Genomic DNA, 20,525 nt, shown 5'->3' with positions numbered 1-20,525 from the left:
TGTCATATCAAAGAATCTACTGTTGATTTTATAAAATTATTTTTTTACATATATAATTTCAAACATGTTCCTGTCATATCAAAGAATCTACTGTTGATTTTATAAAATTATTTTTTTACATATATAATTTCAAACATGTTCCTGTCATATCAAAGAATCTACTGTTGATTTTATAAAATTATTTTTTTTACATATATAATTTCAAACATGTTCCTGTCATATCAAAGAATCTACTGTTGATTTTATAAAATTATTTTTTACATATATAATGACTTGAATTAAAGTTTAAAATGCAAAAGTCAAGTATCATGCTTAAATTGTGTTCTAAACAGAAACATTCATTTCAAACATGTTCCTGTCATATCAAAGAATCTACTGTTGATTTTATAAAATTATTTTTTTTACATATATAATTTCAAACATGTTCCTGTCATATCAAAGAATCTACTGTTGATTTTATAAAATTATTTTTTACATATATAATGACTTGAATTAAAGTTTAAAATGCAAAAGTCAAGTATCATGCTTTAATTGTGTTCTAAACAGAAACATTCATTTCAAACATGTTCCTGTCATATCAAAGAATCTACTGTTGATTTTATAAAATTATTTTTTACATATATAATGACTTGAATTAAAGTTTAAAATGCAAAAGTCAAGTATCATGCTTTAATTGTGTTCTAAACAGAAACATTCATTTCAAACATGTTCCTGTCATATCAAAGAATCTACTGTTGATTTTATAAAATTATTTTTTTTACATATATAATTTCAAACATGTTCCTGTCATATCAAAGAATCTACTGTTGATTTTATAAAATTATTTTTTACATATATAATGACTTGAATTAAAGTTTAAAATGCAAAAGTCAAGTATCATGCTTTAATTGTGTTCTAAACAGAAACCTTCATTTCAAACATGTTCCTGTCATATCAAAGAATCTACTGTTGATTTTATAAAATTATTTTTATATATAAAAGCTTGAATTAAAGTTTAAAATGCAAAAGTCAAGTATCATGCTTTAATTGTGTTCTAAACAGAAACCTTCATTTCAAACATGTTCCTGTCATATCAAAGAATCTACTGTTGATTTTATAAAATTATTTTTTTTACATATATAATTTCAAACATGTTCCTGTCATATCAAAGAATCTACTGTTGATTTTATAAAATTATTTTTTACATATATAATGACTTGAATTAAAGTTTAAAATGCAAAAGTCAAGTATCATGCTTTAATTGTGTTCTAAACAGAAACCTTCATTTCAAACATGTTCCTGTCATATCAAAGAATCTACTGTTGATTTTATAAAATTATTTTTATATATAAAAGCTTGAATTAAAGTTTAAAATGCAAAAGTCAAGTATCATGCTTTAATTGTGTTCTAAACAGAAACATTCATTTCAAACATGTTCCTGTCATATCAAAGAATCTACTGTTGATTTTATAAAATTATTTTTTACATATATAATGACTTGAATTAAAGTTTAAAATGCAAAAGTCAAGTATCATGCTTTAATTGTGTTCTAAACAGAAACATTCATTTCAAACATGTTCCTGTCATATCAAAGAATCTACTGTTGATTTTATAAAATTATTTTTTTACATATATAATTTCAAACATGTTCCTGTCATATCAAAGAATCTACTGTTGATTTTATAAAATTATTTTTTTTACATATATAATTTCAAACATGTTCCTGTCATATCAAAGAATCTACTGTTGATTTTATAAAATTATTTTTTACATATATAATGACTTGAATTAAAGTTTAAAATGCAAAAGTCAAGTATCATGCTTTAATTGTGTTCTAAACAGAAACATTCATTTCAAACATGTTCCTGTCATATCAAAGAATCTACTGTTGATTTTATAAAATTATTTTTTACATATATAATGACTTGAATTAAAGTTTAAAATGCAAAAGTCAAGTATCATGCTTTAATTGTGTTCTAAACAGAAACATTCATTTCAAACATGTTCCTGTCATATCAAAGAATCTACTGTTGATTTTATAAAATTATTTTTTTACATATATAATTTCAAACATGTTCCTGTCATATCAAAGAATCTACTGTTGATTTTATAAAATTATTTTTTTACATATATAATTTCAAACATGTTCCTGTCATATCAAAGAATCTACTGTTGATTTTATAAAATTATTTTTTTTATATATATAATTTCAAACATGTTCCTGTCATATCAAAGAATCTACTGTTGATTTTATAAAATTATTTTTTACATATATAATGACTTGAATTAAAGTTTAAAATGCAAAAGTCAAGTATCATGCTTTAATTGTGTTCTAAACAGAAACATTCATTTCAAACATGTTCCTGTCATATCAAAGAATCTACTGTTGATTTTATAAAATTATTTTTTACATATATAATGACTTGAATTAAAGTTTAAAATGCAAAAGTCAAGTATCATGCTTTAATTGTGTTCTAAACAGAAACATTCATTTCAAACATGTTCCTGTCATATCAAAGAATCTACTGTTGATTTTATAAAATTATTTTTTTACATATATAATTTCAAACATGTTCCTGTCATATCAAAGAATCTACTGTTGATTTTATAAAATTATTTTTTTACATATATAATTTCAAACATGTTCCTGTCATATCAAAGAATCTACTGTTGATTTTATAAAATTATTTTTTTTACATATATAATTTCAAACATGTTCCTGTCATATCAAAGAATCTACTGTTGATTTTATAAAATTATTTTTTTACATATATAATTTCAAACATGTTCCTGTCATATCAAAGAATCTACTGTTGAGTTTATAAAATTATTTTTTTACATATATAATTTCAAACATGTTCCTGTCATATCAAAGAATCTACTGTTGATTTTATAAAATTATTTTTTTACATATATAATTTCAAACATGTTCCTGTCATATCAAAGAATCTACTGTTGATTTTATAAAATTATTTTTTACATATATAATTTCAAACATGTTCCTGTCATATCAAAGAATCTACTGTTGATTTTATAAAATTATTTTTTTACATATATAATTTCAAACATGTTCCTGTCATATCAAAGAATCTACTGTTGATTTTATAAAATTATTTTTTTACATATATAATTTCAAACATGTTCCTGTCATATCAAAGAATCTACTGTTGATTTTATAAAATTATTTTTTTTACATATATAATTTCAAACATGTTCCTGTCATATCAAAGAATCTACTGTTGATTTTATAAAATTATTTTTTACATATATAATGACTTGAATTAAAGTTTAAAATGCAAAAGTCAAGTATCATGCTTAAATTGTGTTCTAAACAGAAACATTCATTTCAAACATGTTCCTGTCATATCAAAGAATCTACTGTTGATTTTATAAAATTATTTTTTTTACATATATAATTTCAAACATGTTCCTGTCATATCAAAGAATCTACTGTTGATTTTATAAAATTATTTTTTACATATATAATGACTTGAATTAAAGTTTAAAATGCAAAAGTCAAGTATCATGCTTTAATTGTGTTCTAAACAGAAACATTCATTTCAAACATGTTCCTGTCATATCAAAGAATCTACTGTTGATTTTATAAAATTATTTTTTTTACATATATAATTTCAAACATGTTCCTGTCATATCAAAGAATCTACTGTTGATTTTATAAAATTATTTTTTTACATATATAATTTCAAACATGTTCCTGTCATATCAAAGAATCTACTGTTGATTTTATAAAATTATTTTTTTACATATATAATTTCAAACATGTTCCTGTCATATCAAAGAATCTACTGTTGATTTTATAAAATTATTTTTTTTACATATATAATTTCAAACATGTTCCTGTCATATCAAAGAATCTACTGTTGATTTTATAAAATTATTTTTTTACATATATAATTTCAAACATGTTCCTGTCATATCAAAGAATCTACTGTTGAGTTTATAAAATTATTTTTTTACATATATAATTTCAAACATGTTCCTGTCATATCAAAGAATCTACTGTTGATTTTATAAAATTATTTTTTTACATATATAATTTCAAACATGTTCCTGTCATATCAAAGAATCTACTGTTGATTTTATAAAATTATTTTTTACATATATAATTTCAAACATGTTCCTGTCATATCAAAGAATCTACTGTTGATTTTATAAAATTATTTTTTTACATATATAATTTCAAACATGTTCCTGTCATATCAAAGAATCTACTGTTGATTTTATAAAATTATTTTTTTACATATATAATTTCAAACATGTTCCTGTCATATCAAAGAATCTACTGTTGATTTTATAAAATTATTTTTTTTACATATATAATTTCAAACATGTTCCTGTCATATCAAAGAATCTACTGTTGATTTTATAAAATTATTTTTTACATATATAATGACTTGAATTAAAGTTTAAAATGCAAAAGTCAAGTATCATGCTTAAATTGTGTTCTAAACAGAAACATTCATTTCAAACATGTTCCTGTCATATCAAAGAATCTACTGTTGATTTTATAAAATTATTTTTTTTACATATATAATTTCAAACATGTTCCTGTCATATCAAAGAATCTACTGTTGATTTTATAAAATTATTTTTTACATATATAATGACTTGAATTAAAGTTTAAAATGCAAAAGTCAAGTATCATGCTTTAATTGTGTTCTAAACAGAAACATTCATTTCAAACATGTTCCTGTCATATCAAAGAATCTACTGTTGATTTTATAAAATTATTTTTTTTACATATATAATTTCAAACATGTTCCTGTCATATCAAAGAATCTACTGTTGATTTTATAAAATTATTTTTTTACATATATAATTTCAAACATGTTCCTGTCATATCAAAGAATCTACTGTTGATTTTATAAAATTATTTTTTTACATATATAATTTCAAACATGTTCCTGTCATATCAAAGAATCTACTGTTGATTTTATAAAATTATTTTTTTTACATATATAATTTCAAACATGTTCCTGTCATATCAAAGAATCTACTGTTGATTTTATAAAATTATTTTTTTACATATATAATTTCAAACATGTTCCTGTCATATCAAAGAATCTACTGTTGAGTTTATAAAATTATTTTTTTACATATATAATTTCAAACATGTTCCTGTCATATCAAAGAATCTACTGTTGATTTTATAAAATTATTTTTTTACATATATAATTTCAAACATGTTCCTGTCATATCAAAGAATCTACTGTTGATTTTATAAAATTATTTTTTACATATATAATTTCAAACATGTTCCTGTCATATCAAAGAATCTACTGTTGATTTTATAAAATTATTTTTTTACATATATAATTTCAAACATGTTCCTGTCATATCAAAGAATCTACTGTTGATTTTATAAAATTATTTTTTTACATATATAATTTCAAACATGTTCCTGTCATATCAAAGAATCTACTGTTGATTTTATAAAATTATTTTTTTTACATATATAATTTCAAACATGTTCCTGTCATATCAAAGAATCTACTGTTGATTTTATAAAATTATTTTTTACATATATAATGACTTGAATTAAAGTTTAAAATGCAAAAGTCAAGTATCATGCTTAAATTGTGTTCTAAACAGAAACATTCATTTCAAACATGTTCCTGTCATATCAAAGAATCTACTGTTGATTTTATAAAATTATTTTTTTTACATATATAATTTCAAACATGTTCCTGTCATATCAAAGAATCTACTGTTGATTTTATAAAATTATTTTTTACATATATAATGACTTGAATTAAAGTTTAAAATGCAAAAGTCAAGTATCATGCTTTAATTGTGTTCTAAACAGAAACATTCATTTCAAACATGTTCCTGTCATATCAAAGAATCTACTGTTGATTTTATAAAATTATTTTTTTTACATATATAATTTCAAACATGTTCCTGTCATATCAAAGAATCTACTGTTGATTTTATAAAATTATTTTTTTACATATATAATTTCAAACATGTTCCTGTCATATCAAAGAATCTACTGTTGATTTTATAAAATTATTTTTTTACATATATAATTTCAAACATGTTCCTGTCATATCAAAGAATCTACTGTTGATTTTATAAAATTATTTTTTTTACATATATAATTTCAAACATGTTCCTGTCATATCAAAGAATCTACTGTTGATTTTATAAAATTATTTTTTTACATATATAATTTCAAACATGTTCCTGTCATATCAAAGAATCTACTGTTGAGTTTATAAAATTATTTTTTTACATATATAATTTCAAACATGTTCCTGTCATATCAAAGAATCTACTGTTGATTTTATAAAATTATTTTTTTACATATATAATTTCAAACATGTTCCTGTCATATCAAAGAATCTACTGTTGATTTTATAAAATTATTTTTTACATATATAATTTCAAACATGTTCCTGTCATATCAAAGAATCTACTGTTGATTTTATAAAATTATTTTTTTACATATATAATTTCAAACATGTTCCTGTCATATCAAAGAATCTACTGTTGATTTTATAAAATTATTTTTTTACATATATAATTTCAAACATGTTCCTGTCATATCAAAGAATCTACTGTTGATTTTATAAAATTATTTTTTTTACATATATAATTTCAAACATGTTCCTGTCATATCAAAGAATCTACTGTTGATTTTATAAAATTATTTTTTACATATATAATGACTTGAATTAAAGTTTAAAATGCAAAAGTCAAGTATCATGCTTAAATTGTATTCTAAACAGAAACATTCATTTCAAACATGTTCCTGTCATATCAAAGAATCTACTGTTGATTTTATAAAATTATTTTTTTTACATATATAATTTCAAACATGTTCCTGTCATATCAAAGAATCTACTGTTGATTTTATAAAATTATTTTTTACATATATAATGACTTGAATTAAAGTTTAAAATGCAAAAGTCAAGTATCATGCTTTAATTGTGTTCTAAACAGAAACATTCATTTCAAACATGTTCCTGTCATATCAAAGAATCTACTGTTGATTTTATAAAATTATTTTTTACATATATAATGACTTGAATTAAAGTTTAAAATGCAAAAGTCAAGTATCATGCTTTAATTGTGTTCTAAACAGAAACATTCATTTCAAACATGTTCCTGTCATATCAAAGAATCTACTGTTGATTTTATAAAATTATTTTTTTTACATATATAATTTCAAACATGTTCCTGTCATATCAAAGAATCTACTGTTGATTTTATAAAATTATTTTTTACATATATAATGACTTGAATTAAAGTTTAAAATGCAAAAGTCAAGTATCATGCTTTAATTGTGTTCTAAACAGAAACCTTCATTTCAAACATGTTCCTGTCATATCAAAGAATCTACTGTTGATTTTATAAAATTATTTTTATATATAAAAGCTTGAATTAAAGTTTAAAATGCAAAAGTCAAGTATCATGCTTTAATTGTGTTCTAAACAGAAACCTTCATTTCAAACATGTTCCTGTCATATCAAAGAATCTACTGTTGATTTTATAAAATTATTTTTTTTACATATATAATTTCAAACATGTTCCTGTCATATCAAAGAATCTACTGTTGATTTTATAAAATTATTTTTTACATATATAATGACTTGAATTAAAGTTTAAAATGCAAAAGTCAAGTATCATGCTTTAATTGTGTTCTAAACAGAAACCTTCATTTCAAACATGTTCCTGTCATATCAAAGAATCTACTGTTGATTTTATAAAATTATTTTTATATATAAAAGCTTGAATTAAAGTTTAAAATGCAAAAGTCAAGTATCATGCTTTAATTGTGTTCTAAACAGAAACCTTCATTTCAAACATGTTCCTGTCATATCAAAGAATCTACTGTTGATTTTATAAAATTATTTTTTACATATATAATGACTTGAATTAAAGTTTAAAATGCAAAAGTCAAGTATCATGCTTTAATTGTGTTCTAAACAGAAACATTCATTTAAAACATGTTCCTGTCATATCAAAGAATCTACTGTTGATTTTATAAAATTATTTTTTACATATATAATGACTTGAATTAAAGTTTAAAATGCAAAAGTCAAGTATCATGCTTTAATTGTGTTCTAAACAGAAACATTCATTTCAAACATGTTCCTGTCATATCAAAGAATCTACTGTTGATTTTATAAAATTATTTTTTTTACATATATAATTTCAAACATGTTCCTGTCATATCAAAGAATCTACTGTTGATTTTATAAAATTATTTTTTACATATATAATGACTTGAATTAAAGTTTAAAATGCAAAAGTCAAGTATCATGCTTTAATTGTGTTCTAAACAGAAACCTTCATTTCAAACATGTTCCTGTCATATCAAAGAATCTACTGTTGATTTTATAAAATTATTTTTATATATAAAAGCTTGAATTAAAGTTTAAAATGCAAAAGTCAAGTATCATGCTTTAATTGTGTTCTAAACAGAAACCTTCATTTCAAACATGTTCCTGTCATATCAAAGAATCTACTGTTGATTTTATAAAATTATTTTTTACATATATAATGACTTGAATTAAAGTTTAAAATGCAAAAGTCAAGTATCATGCTTTAATTGTGTTCTAAACAGAAACATTCATTTAAAACATGTTCCTGTCATATCAAAGAATCTACTGTTGATTTTATAAAATTATTTTTTACATATATAATGACTTGAATTAAAGTTTAAAATGCAAAAGTCAAGTATCATGCTTTAATTGTGTTCTAAACAGAAACATTCATTTCAAACATGTTCCTGTCATATCAAAGAATCTACTGTTGATTTTATAAAATTATTTTTTTTACATATATAATTTCAAACATGTTCCTGTCATATCAAAGAATCTACTGTTGATTTTATAAAATTATTTTTATATATAAAAGCTTGAATTAAAGTTTAAAATGCAAAAGTCAAGTATCATGCTTTAATTGTGTTCTAAACAGAAACCTTCATTTCAAACATGTTCCTGTCATATCAAAGAATCTACTGTTGATTTTATAAAATTATTTTTATATATAAAAGCTTGAATTAAAGTTTAAAATGCAAAAGTCAAGTATCATACTTTAATTGTGTTCTAAACAGAAACCTTCATTTCAAACATGTTCCTGTCATATCAAAGAATCTACTGTTGATTTTATATGCCGGACCTTACAGCTTGTGCGATGATAATGGCTTGAATTAAAGTTTAAAATGAGAAAGTCAAGTATCATGGTGCAATTGTTCTTTAAACCGAAACATTCATTTTGAATGCACCCCTGTCACATCAAAGAACCTAATGTTGATTTTATGTGAGGCCTTTCGGCCTGTATGTTAATAAAACTTCTCAAATGCACTTGCGATGTTAGGCTGTGTAAGATGTTAACTTTGGTCAAAATCGCCCGTTCCTTCTTTCATTAGATTATTTCAATTACTGATACTTATCGAAGACATTCCGACAGAAAGCCTATCTAAGAAACCTGCCAAGCACATAAAGTACCTTCATGTGATATTTCATAAAATTGATCCAGCCGTTTCCATAGGAAATTCACACACAGATAAAGTTTCTTTTATATAATCGTTAATCTTCTTCTATCTATATATATAAAAGCGAAAATGTATGTGTGTATGTATGTTCGCTTTTCCTCGATGTCCACGAAAGGCTTCTTTCAAAGAAGCGCTTGCTCGCTTCACAACTTTTTAAAACTTTTTATATCATCTATAAATTATAATATCTACGAATTATCCACGGAGCTCGCCTCTCTATTTAATTTTATTGACTGTCAAACGTTAATTATTCCACATTTCCCGCATCAGCACATGTTACATTCGGTTTTTGGTATAAAAAAAGCGAACCTTGACTCTAATCACAGGCCCAGAGCCAGTTTGGTCAATGTCGACTTTGTCATATCAGACTATAGCTTTCATTTCGCTCCTCCTAATAAACAGGGAGCGGGTTTTTAAAAACAAACAACGTCAACAACGCTTCGGGTTTTTTTCACATACCCCGAAAAACACCCAGGCAACGCCGGGTACCCCTCGCTAGTCTATATATATAAAGGCGAAAATGTGTGTATGTTTGTTTGTGTGTATGTATGTTTGTGTGTCTGCTGAAAACTTTTGACAGACACAACAAAAATTCACAAACTTGGTCTCATATGAAAGCCCCACCTTCCGGACGATAAATATAGAAAAATTGGCCCAAAGTGACCATCAGAAGTGCGTCAACTGATCGATTTTCTGCAGGGGGGGGGCCAAAAAAGTGACATTTTAATGTTAAACATTACATATTTTTAAATCGATTTATAACTGCCCCAAAAAATACGGCCGCCAAGTCTTCTACATAAAGTATACACACGGCCGTTTATTTTGGGTCAACTTGTATTTAAAACCCGCTGAGTCATGTCACGTGATCTTGACGTCAGCAACCTCTAATGGCGGTCTTAATTTAAAATTTAAAAATGTTGTTATTGGTAAAAAAAAATTAATTAAAGCTAAACTATGAACTTCTACGCTATGGCAACGTTACCAAAGTTATTACCACATTCAAAATAGTTAGACTCGATAGTTAAACAAAAAATAATAAGCCAAACATATGAAGTAAAAAAAAAAAAATACGCTTACAAAAAATATTAATGAACGAAGTTTTTAAAAATAAAAACAGCCAGACGCCATTTTCCAGTCTTTAGAGTAAGGCAGATGAAGTGAGAGAGAGAGAGAGAGAGAGAGAGAGAGAGAGAGAGAGAGAGAGAGAGAGAGAGAGATGTCTAGACAGATTCGACAGGGGGGAGGTTCAACAACGCATGCGTCAGATGACGTCATGACGTCGTGACTGATTTACTTTAAATAGTTGATAAACCGAACAAACTTTATATACGCCGCTTTAGCGTAAGTAGTTAAGGGTTGGTTCATTATCTAAACGTTTTGGGTTCGAATCGTGGTGTGAGATGTCTTCTTTTTTTTTTTTTTTTTGATTTTTTACATTTAAATATTGAACCCTGTATTATTCAAGCCATTTTTCACGTAACGTTCGTTTTTCTGTTTTAATTTGTGTTTTACCCCCTCCCCCCGCTTAATTAAAACGTTTTCTTTTCTTACTTCGCTTATAACAATGCTTACATCGTCATCGTCGTCGTCGTAACGCTCGACGACTTTCAAACATCTTTCACTTCTGGCTGGCTGATTTTATTTTCAAACTTCGCCTCAGGGGTTCGGCTTTGATTTTATTTAACACCACACACCCCTACAAACACCCGGGCAACGCCGGGTACCCCTCGCTAGTCTATATATAAAAGGCAAAATGTGTGTTTGTGTGTGCACATTTTGTGTATGTTCCGCAAAGGCTTTTGGAGGTGGGGGCTCTTGATGTACTCACTCATTCTTAAAACATTTTATATACCATCTAAATCATAATATATGCAAGTCACGAATGGAGGTCGCGTCTATCTTTAATTTGGCTGACTTTTACACGCTATTTTCAAAATTTTTTCAATCGCCACGTCTTCGTTTCACGTTTCAGTATAAAAAACCGAAATTGAATCCGTATCAGCAGTTCCCTGGCACTCGTGGCAGGAACATCCAGAAAAACAATAAAGTTTGATCAATGTGGGGGAAACTTCTTACATCAGACAATTGCTATTCATTGGGACACTCCCCTTTTTATAGGGAGCTGGTTTCCCCCTCCCCAACAAACAGCCAAAGTTGGGGAAAGAAAACAAAAAAAACAGCCTTGCAGAGAAAGGTGACTGCGGGATATGTTTGACCTCATTATCATTAAAATCGCGCATTTAAATTAAATTAAATCGTATTTATGTTACTCTGCCGTGGTGGGCGAGTGGGTTACATGCCAAGATTTTTTTTTCACCTTCGCCTCATGGTTCCAGGTTTGATCCTACCTATCTACCAAAACCTTTTTTTTTCTTTTACCACATGGGCGACGCCGGGCAGTTTTTCGTTTTTCCTAATTTTTAAAGAAGTTTAACATCGTTTTTTTTTTGTTGTAACCTCCCTAACACACACACCTCCAAACACCCGTGCAATGCCGGGCACTAGTTTATATATATAAAAGGCAAAATGTGTGTGCATATTTTTTGTATGTCCGGCAAAAGCTTTTTTCGGGGAGGGGGGGGTCTCTGTGGGCTTACTACTTTTAGAACTTTTTATATACTGTCTAGCTCATAATATCTAGGATTTGCAAATGCGCATCATGTTTAGATCTATTTACATCGACTTTTACAAAATTCTTTCAGCGCCTCTCGTGTTGGTTCGCCTTTTTTGTATAAAAGTGAAACTAATCTGAAGCGAAGACAGGTTTCCCGGCCCTCATACCGGGAACGTACAGAAAGCAATAAAGCTTTGATCAATACGGGGGAAACACCTTATATTAGACTATTGCTATTCAATTTAGACAATTCCCCCCCCCCCAACATGTTGGGAAAACAAAACCAGCCAAAGTTAAGTAAACAAACCCCAAAAAACTGCCTCGCAGTAAAAGTTAACTGCGGGGTTTCTATTTGATCTCATTAAATTCAGTTTTTAATACTTAAATTCAAACGTTTTTCTGTTACTCTCCCTTGCTGGCCGAACAGGTAACGCGTCGGGTTTTTTCACACTTTATTTTCCAACTTCGCTTCAAGGCTCCTGGTTCGATCCTACCTACCTACCAAAATTTTTTTTTATTGTTTTCACCCCCACCCCAAACACACACCCCTACAAACACCCAGGCAATGCCGGGCACCCCCGCTAGTTTATATATATAAAAGGCAAAATGTGTGTTAGTGTGTGTGCATTTTTTGTGTATGTCCAGCAAAGGCTTTTGGAAGGGGGTGCGCTCGGGGCGGTTACTGTTTCTTAGAACCCTTTATATGCTACCTAGATTACAATATCTAAGATTTACAAAAGGGGGGGGTATGTATATTTTATTTGGGCGACTTTTACATGCTATTTTCACAGTATTTCTTAGTCCCTGCTTGTTTATTTGACTTTTCCGTATATAAGTGAAACTGAATCCGTAGCAAAATGAGCCTCCCTGGCACTTGTGCTCAGGACGTTCAGAAAGCAACGAGGTTTGATCAATGTGGCCAAAACTTGTCATATCAGACAATTGCTATTCATTTGGATACTCCCCTTGTATGGGGAGCTGGTTTTCCCCAACATCTTGGCGGGGAAACAAACAACATATGCAGAAACTGGCTTACAGCCAAAGTTCAGTGCGTTTCATTCCCCTCCATGACCAGTGCTGAGCTGACTAAAGTATTCTCTTAAAAATAGAAAACTGTTTTTCTGCTTTCGTTTTACTAGACTAGTCATTTTTTATTCTGAGTTTGTCAATTTAAAAAAAATAATCTTCACGTTTTTCAAATTTTATTTCCAAACAATATTGAACCAAATACTATTTTGTTGTATTTAACGTTTTTAGTACAATGTACTAAAAGCGTTAAAAAGTAACAAAATGTACTAAGTTTCTAAGTACTGCGTTTCTGTTATCATGGTATTTATAACTTCTTAATTGTACTTAAGGTAGAATTGTGTTTTTGAGTGGTCAAAGAAAAAAAAACCCACAAAAAAACAAACAAAAACAAACAAATATATAACAAATAAAAGGTACTTGTGCACTTATGCTACCATGCTGAAATAATAACATTATTATTTAGAAACCCATTCTTAACATAGGGAGGGAAGGGTGTTTTGTTAACTATTCTGTACTTTCACCAAACAATTAAATAAAAAAAAAAGATATTGTGAAAGTTGAATTTAAGTTGAAAAAATAATATGGTAACATAAGTGCATAAGCACCCAAATAAATATTACAAAAGACAAGATAAGTTACTCTTCTACCTAGTTGGATAAGTTTTTAGTGTATTTATTTAATGTAAAATGTTTGTTTATTTCAACAATTAGTGTCAAGTGTTACAGAAACACGAGAAAAATAGCCACGTGGTATCTCATGTCTTTGAAATCTCGACAATGACATAAAAATATACAAAATACTGTTAGAAACTCAACTAATAAATGTCCTCGTGACATTTATTGGTTGGGTTTCTAATAGTATTTGGTATAATTTTTTTTTTTAACTCATTGTCAAGACACATTTTTTCGAATCTGTAAAACAAAACCGTTTTTTTTAACTGAGGATATCTAAATAATAATAATAATAATAATAATAATAATAATAATAATAATAATAATAATTAGGCGATTCGATAAAGAATTTAATTGAGATGCATTTTGTAAATTTTTACCTTGTTTCCGCCTTAACATTTTTCTTTAAAATGACTACCTTTTAAGGTTTTCGGGTATGCTGAAAACGAATATTGCATTTAAATTTTCCGCAAATAAGTAGCTTTCCGGATATTAAGCAATGTCATTTCTTATGTCATTGCTGGTGGTCATCTTGGTATGCACGTTAGCGCATAGTTTCTCAGGATTTGCCACCAAGATGGCCACCAGCGATAACATAAGAAATGACATTTCTTTATATCTTGATATCCGGAAAACTACTTGTTTGCAGAAATTTAAATACGATATTCATTTTCAGCATACCCTAAAACCCAAAAATGTAATCATTTTAAATGTTAAGGTGAAAACAAGGTAAAAATTACTGTTTTATTTTGTTTACATAGTTGAATTTTCAGTAATACAACAGAATAGAAATGACAAAAATTACCATCAACTGGTGAATATATAGTTGCTGCTTATCAGGATTTAGGTATCCTGGTACTGTGAAAGCTACATCGAGGATTCATGTAGAGTACGATTTATGGTTGCATCTCAGAAAATAGGGGTATATTTTGGGCCAGATAGAGAGAATTTACAAAATGGAAAATTGGACTGGTCCCAAAATGCATAAGTTCTGGTCAACTATGGGAATTTCCATCTTTTACAGAAATCCAAAATCTATATGAAAATTTTTTTTCGATTTATTTCTGAGATTAATTTATATCTACTCAATTTTTTTCTTTTCATTGAGGGGAGTAGTAAATACCGGCCATGAATGCTCTTTAGGCATTCAATGGCTACAGTCCAGATTAAGCTCTCCTTGGGTGGGGAGGCAAGTAAACACCTACTCTCAATAAAGCTATATTTAAATACCAGTATAATAGTTAGTTTTGTTCATGAATAGATACCCACTGTATGATATGCACAAGTTAAAAAAAAAATTTAAATTTGTACATCTTAATTTATAATTTATTTATATGGCAAAGAGATATGTCAGATTTGACTGCATAGCCATAAAGAGCACACAATTTTACATAAGTGTACCAAGTTTCATAAGAATAGCTTGAAAAATAAATTATTGGTGGCGAAATTACTTAATTTCTTGAAATGTTAAGGTCCGTAATTTAGCCCACTTTTTCTAAAGAAGAATGTCCACAGAAAAGCATAAATTTTGGCATTTAAAATTCTCATAACTTTTGAACTACTGATGGTATTTGCATAATTCAAACAATTTTAAGCATCTTTTACAAAGCTCTTTTCATACAAGTTGATAAAATAACAATTATCTAAAAAGAAAAATCAACTTGTTATGCTAATCATTTCAATCATTTAATTGTTCATTCCTTCTATTCAAATGAGAGCTCTCATTATATAACAAATGTACTTTGTGTCAATGTTGACCTAATGAGTCACAAATCGTCTTTTAGAAAAAAAAAATAATTTACCTGTTTTCTTTCTGGAGTTATTTCCCTTTGAAACCTGATTAAAAAAAGTGAAAGATATACAGGTTCATTAAAGTGTCTTTTTTGTTATATCAAATATTATATTTCTTTCATTTTTTTCTCTCCTTTTCATTGAAGAATATAACAAAACCTTTATTTCCCTTCATGTAAACAAAGACAAATATAAATTATGAAAAAGAGTACATCAAACTATTTTAAAATGTCTCAATGATGATAGAAATATGTGATTTTGTTGCTGTTGGGTTTATATATGGTTCTGTTCAATCTCCTCTCCAAGAAGAAGTCTTAGAAAATATCCTTCAATCAGTAGTGAAATGGGACCATAAATTGTAATATTTAATGCTACTAAAAACAAGATTCTTTACTTTAACAATTAGAAAAAAAACCTTCTCATCTGTCGATTGACATGACAAATAACACCCTTATCATTCAGACATCTCAGTTTAACATTCACATGCATCATGAATTGAAACAAATACATTGAGGACATGCCAAGGCTGCTGCAAAGAAGGTGGCATCATACTATCCTTGTTACAAAATATATATATATATATATATATATATATATATATATATATATATATTGGACCATAATACTTGATTTTTGTATGTTAAACTTTAATACAAGCTATTATATAAAAATAATTTATAAAATGAACAGTAAGTTCTCTACAGTGCAATTTAAGCTATAATGTATTGTGGACTAAGTCACTGTGAGGAGGCATCTGAAGCTTCTTCCTGGTCTATCGCAGTGGGTCCTTAGTTAGAGCAGGCAATCAATCGATTTGATTGAAAAATGGTCGATTTCATTGATTTTGATGACAATAAAATATGGGAGGGTGAAACATCCGTTGATCCTCATTCAATCCCGGGCAACGTCGGGTGTACCCTGCAAGTTCTATCTAAATGATAAATAGTTGTGTGTGTCTTTGCTTGGTTCAGGATTCAAATTTAAATAAAAAAAAGACATGGAAAACACCATTAAGAATTGAATTTTATATTTTCTACTGATGATAATGAAGCAGAATCCGGATACATTTCTTCAAGCTCTGCTGAAGGTCAAGAAAGTCAAGGTGAAAATAAAACTGTATCTCTTTTAAGCCTATTTGATGAATTAGCTTCAAATAAGCCTACAATAACAAATCCAATCTTGGAGCAGGGAGAAGACGAGTTAAACCTGGAGATTGCAACTGCAAGTACAACAGAAATACAAGAAGCACAATCCAAACTCAAATTCATAAGTTCACAAAAGAACTTGATCCTTACGTAGCTTTACCACTATTTGCAAGAAGTGATTATCCATCTCAGTGGTGGAAAAAGACACAGGAAACCTTACCACTGCTGAGTAAACTGGCTTCAAAATATTTAAGCACACCGCATTCATCCGAGAAGGGTGAGAAGCTCTTTAGTACAGGTGGTAATGTGTGTGAACCTACAAGAAATAGCTTGTCCTGAGAATGGAGAAACTCTAATATTTCTAAATTTCAACTAAAGAGTATTCAACTTTGAATACTGATGAGACTATCAGAGCAAAGTAGGCAAGCAGCAAGAATAGAAGAGGAAGCAGAGCAGCAGGTGCAGAGCAGTTGTAACCACTGCTGCATGCTCTAGTGGAAGCTGAATTTCAGTTTATAGTTATTCACTTAAGAATTGAAATTTGTACTTTTGTAATTTTTTTTCTTATCTAATTTTTTAATTATATTTAAGAATTTCAAATTGCATATTGTAGTTTCACTTAATAAAGCAAAAAAAAAAAAGACAAAAAGTTATAATGGCAGCCAAACACTTAACAAATGTTCAGTTAAATTAGCAGTTACTGTATTAATATGTCAAAGCTATCTTATGAGTCACTTGGTATTGATGAAATGGTTTAAATTTGATAGGAAAGAGAAAAGTAATTAATCAGATGAGTAGCACTTAGTCAATTGATTACTGATTAATCGGCAAAGTGGCTGATAAGGCAATTACAAGTTAACTGCCAGTACATCCTTAGTATCAGGTTTATTTCCCAGAGAAAGGCCAGAGAAAACATGTGAGGAAGTAATAAAAATGGATTTGAGAGAAAGAGGAATTAGTTTATTAAACTGATGATGATGATGATGATGATGATGATGATGATGATGATGAGGAGGAGGAGGAGGAGGAGGAGGAGGAGGATTTCTAATTCCAATTTCCATACAGGAATAATACCCTTGGAACATTCTTACACTTGAAGGCTTGGTCAAGTGCTGAAGTCTTGTGTTTGAATGATAGGAGGTGCACCCTCCTAGGCATTGCCTCCTTGCTTGTGGGTAGGACTTAGTTTATCACCAGTCGTCTGAAATGTCCCTACCATTCTGTTATTTTTGTTCCCGACCAAACCACACCCTTGTTAGGTGGGTGGAGGGATTAGTTTTCCCCACCTTCTGATATTGTGCCACAGTTTTCTGCAGTAGGAAGCTAGCTAATCATATATTTTAAAAAATATTTTCATCTTACTCAGTTACCTCCCCTTAGTAATGATTAACCACCACCTGACTTACTCAAGCATGACATACGATTTCATCATACTCTGTTCTTTCATTATTCTCATTATGTATGTTATGCTCATAACCCTAGATTCCTGCTAAAACAAACTTTGCCATAAATGGAAGCGGACATGGAAGACACACTGGGGCAAGGTAAAATATATTTTTAAAAAATCTTTGTTTCTGATATGGACAAAAAAAAAAAAAGAAAAAAACCAGAAATCATAATTTTCCTAAAGCTACATTTGAACAAAATGATCATTTATAATCTTTAACTTCATAGCATAATTAAAGGAGAATGTATATTGGTCGAAATATAGACAATTTTAAAGACACGTGTGTAAATTTGTAACCCTGTTTTATTTCAGATATGGATAAAAAAAAAAAAGAAATCATAATTTTCATAAAACTTTAAAGTTAAGCAAAATAATCTTAAACTTCATAGCTTAATTAATTGTATTTGTTGAAATAGGGGCAAAATAAAAAATGTCTTTGTTGTGTATGTGTGTGTCCATGTCTGTTGTGCACGAGTTGTGTATGTATGTGTTGTGTGTGAATGTGTTGTATATGTGTGTATGTGTTATATGTGTATCTATGTGTTGCATGTGTGTATGTGTTGAATACGTGTGCGTATGTGTGTGCTGTGTGTTTGTATGTGTTCTATACATGTGTATATGTCTTGTATGTGTTATATGTGTGTGTGATCGCATCTGTTGTGTGTGAGTTATGTATGTGTGTGTTGTGTGTATGTGTTGCATACATGTGGGTATGTGTTATATGTGTGTGTATGTGTTGTATACATATGTGTATGTGTTGTATGTGTTATATGTGCATGTTGTGTGTGTATGTGTTTATGTGTTGCACGCTTGGTGCTTGTGTTATAAGTATGAGTGTGTATGTGATGGGGGTGTATTGTAGTGTGTGTGTGTGTGTGTGTGTGTGTGTGTGTGTGTGTGTGTGTGTGTGCGTGCCTGCGTGTGTGTGTGTGTGTGTACAAAGAAAACCAATAAACGACCAACAAAGCTTTGTTTTAATATTTCAAAAAAATCTCATAAAAATATTCAATTTTATTTTTCAATTCTATAAATATTTCATTTGCTAATTTTTTGTTCATTTTTTTTTCAACATAATTTTAATTCAACTTTTATTGTTTTGATGCTAAACCCTTTTTCCGAGAATTAAATTAAAAGTAGGGAGAACAAACAAAATACTGACTGAGCAGCAACCACGTGCTTTTAATGTTTCAAAGTTTTGTCTGCCGTCTCTCTTTACTTACCTCCAGACCAAGGCAACGTTAGACATGATTTAAGTATTTAATGTGGGGAAAAATACAGATCCTCTAAAAATGAACACACTTCTATAGGAAATAATGAAAATTAATATACTCTGGAAGAATATCTAACACCTTGACTGAGGACTGCACTTTCAATCGTTTATCCACAAGTAAAAAGAAAGTATTTCATTTACAAATTAGGTGCAAAGTCATGCATACATACCCAGACACATAAACACATATAATCATATATATATATTACATATATACATATAATTATACATATATTATACATATATTATACATATATATACATAATATGCATATACATACATATATATACATAATATGCATATACATATATATATATATATACATAATATGCATATACATATATATATACATAATATGCATATACATATATATACATAATATGCATATACATATATATATACATAATATGCATATACATATATATATACATAATATGCATATACATATATATATATACATAATATGCATATACATATATATACATAATATGCATATACATACATATATATACATAATAATATGCATATACATACATATATATATATACATACTATGCATATACATACACATATATATATATACATAATATGCATATACATACACATATATATATATATACATAATATGCATATACATACACATATATATATATACATAATATGCATACATACATATATATACATAATATGCATATACATACATATATATACATAATATGCATATACATACATATATATACATAATATGCATGTACATACATATATATATACATAATATGCATATACATACATATATATATATACATAATATGCATATACATACATATATATATATATATATACATAATATGCATATACATACATATATATATATACATAATATGCATATACATACATATATATACATAATATGCATATACATACATATATATACATAATATGCATATATATATATATATATATATAATACACATATTTTTATACCTAATATGCATATACATAAATATATATACATAGTATGCATATACATATATATATATATATATACATAAT

The 20,525-nt window shown here is 27.8% G+C and overlaps 2 protein-coding genes across 4 annotated transcripts in view; one reads left to right on the top strand and one right to left on the bottom strand.

Moving 5' to 3' along the window:
• LOC145268234 (uncharacterized) overlaps positions 1–20,525 on the bottom strand; it is a 150,057-nt gene that overhangs the window by 118,566 nt on the left and 10,966 nt on the right. For all 3 annotated transcript variants that reach the window (XM_080123556.1, XM_080123558.1, XM_080123557.1), the window contains exon 2: positions 15,622–15,655. In XM_080123556.1, the coding sequence (XP_079979682.1) occupies positions 15,622–15,655 (34 nt within the window). The remainder of the gene's footprint in view (positions 1–15,621; positions 15,656–20,525) is intronic.
• The window catches only part of LOC145268233 (leucine--tRNA ligase, cytoplasmic-like), a 310,979-nt gene continuing 308,597 nt past the window's right edge, over positions 18,144–20,525 (top strand). The window contains exon 1 of the mRNA XM_080123554.1: positions 18,144–18,299. Within this exon, the coding sequence (XP_079979680.1) occupies positions 18,266–18,299 (34 nt within the window). The 5' untranslated portion in view covers positions 18,144–18,265. The remainder of the gene's footprint in view (positions 18,300–20,525) is intronic.

This window comes from Euprymna scolopes, chromosome 43 (assembly GCF_053919585.1).
Source record: "Euprymna scolopes isolate OS-2025 chromosome 43, ASM5391958v1, whole genome shotgun sequence".
Classification (NCBI taxonomy): domain Eukaryota; kingdom Metazoa; phylum Mollusca; class Cephalopoda; order Sepiida; family Sepiolidae; genus Euprymna; species Euprymna scolopes.
The sequence above is the reverse complement of the archived record's forward strand: the minus strand, read 5'-3'. Positions and strand labels throughout refer to the sequence as shown.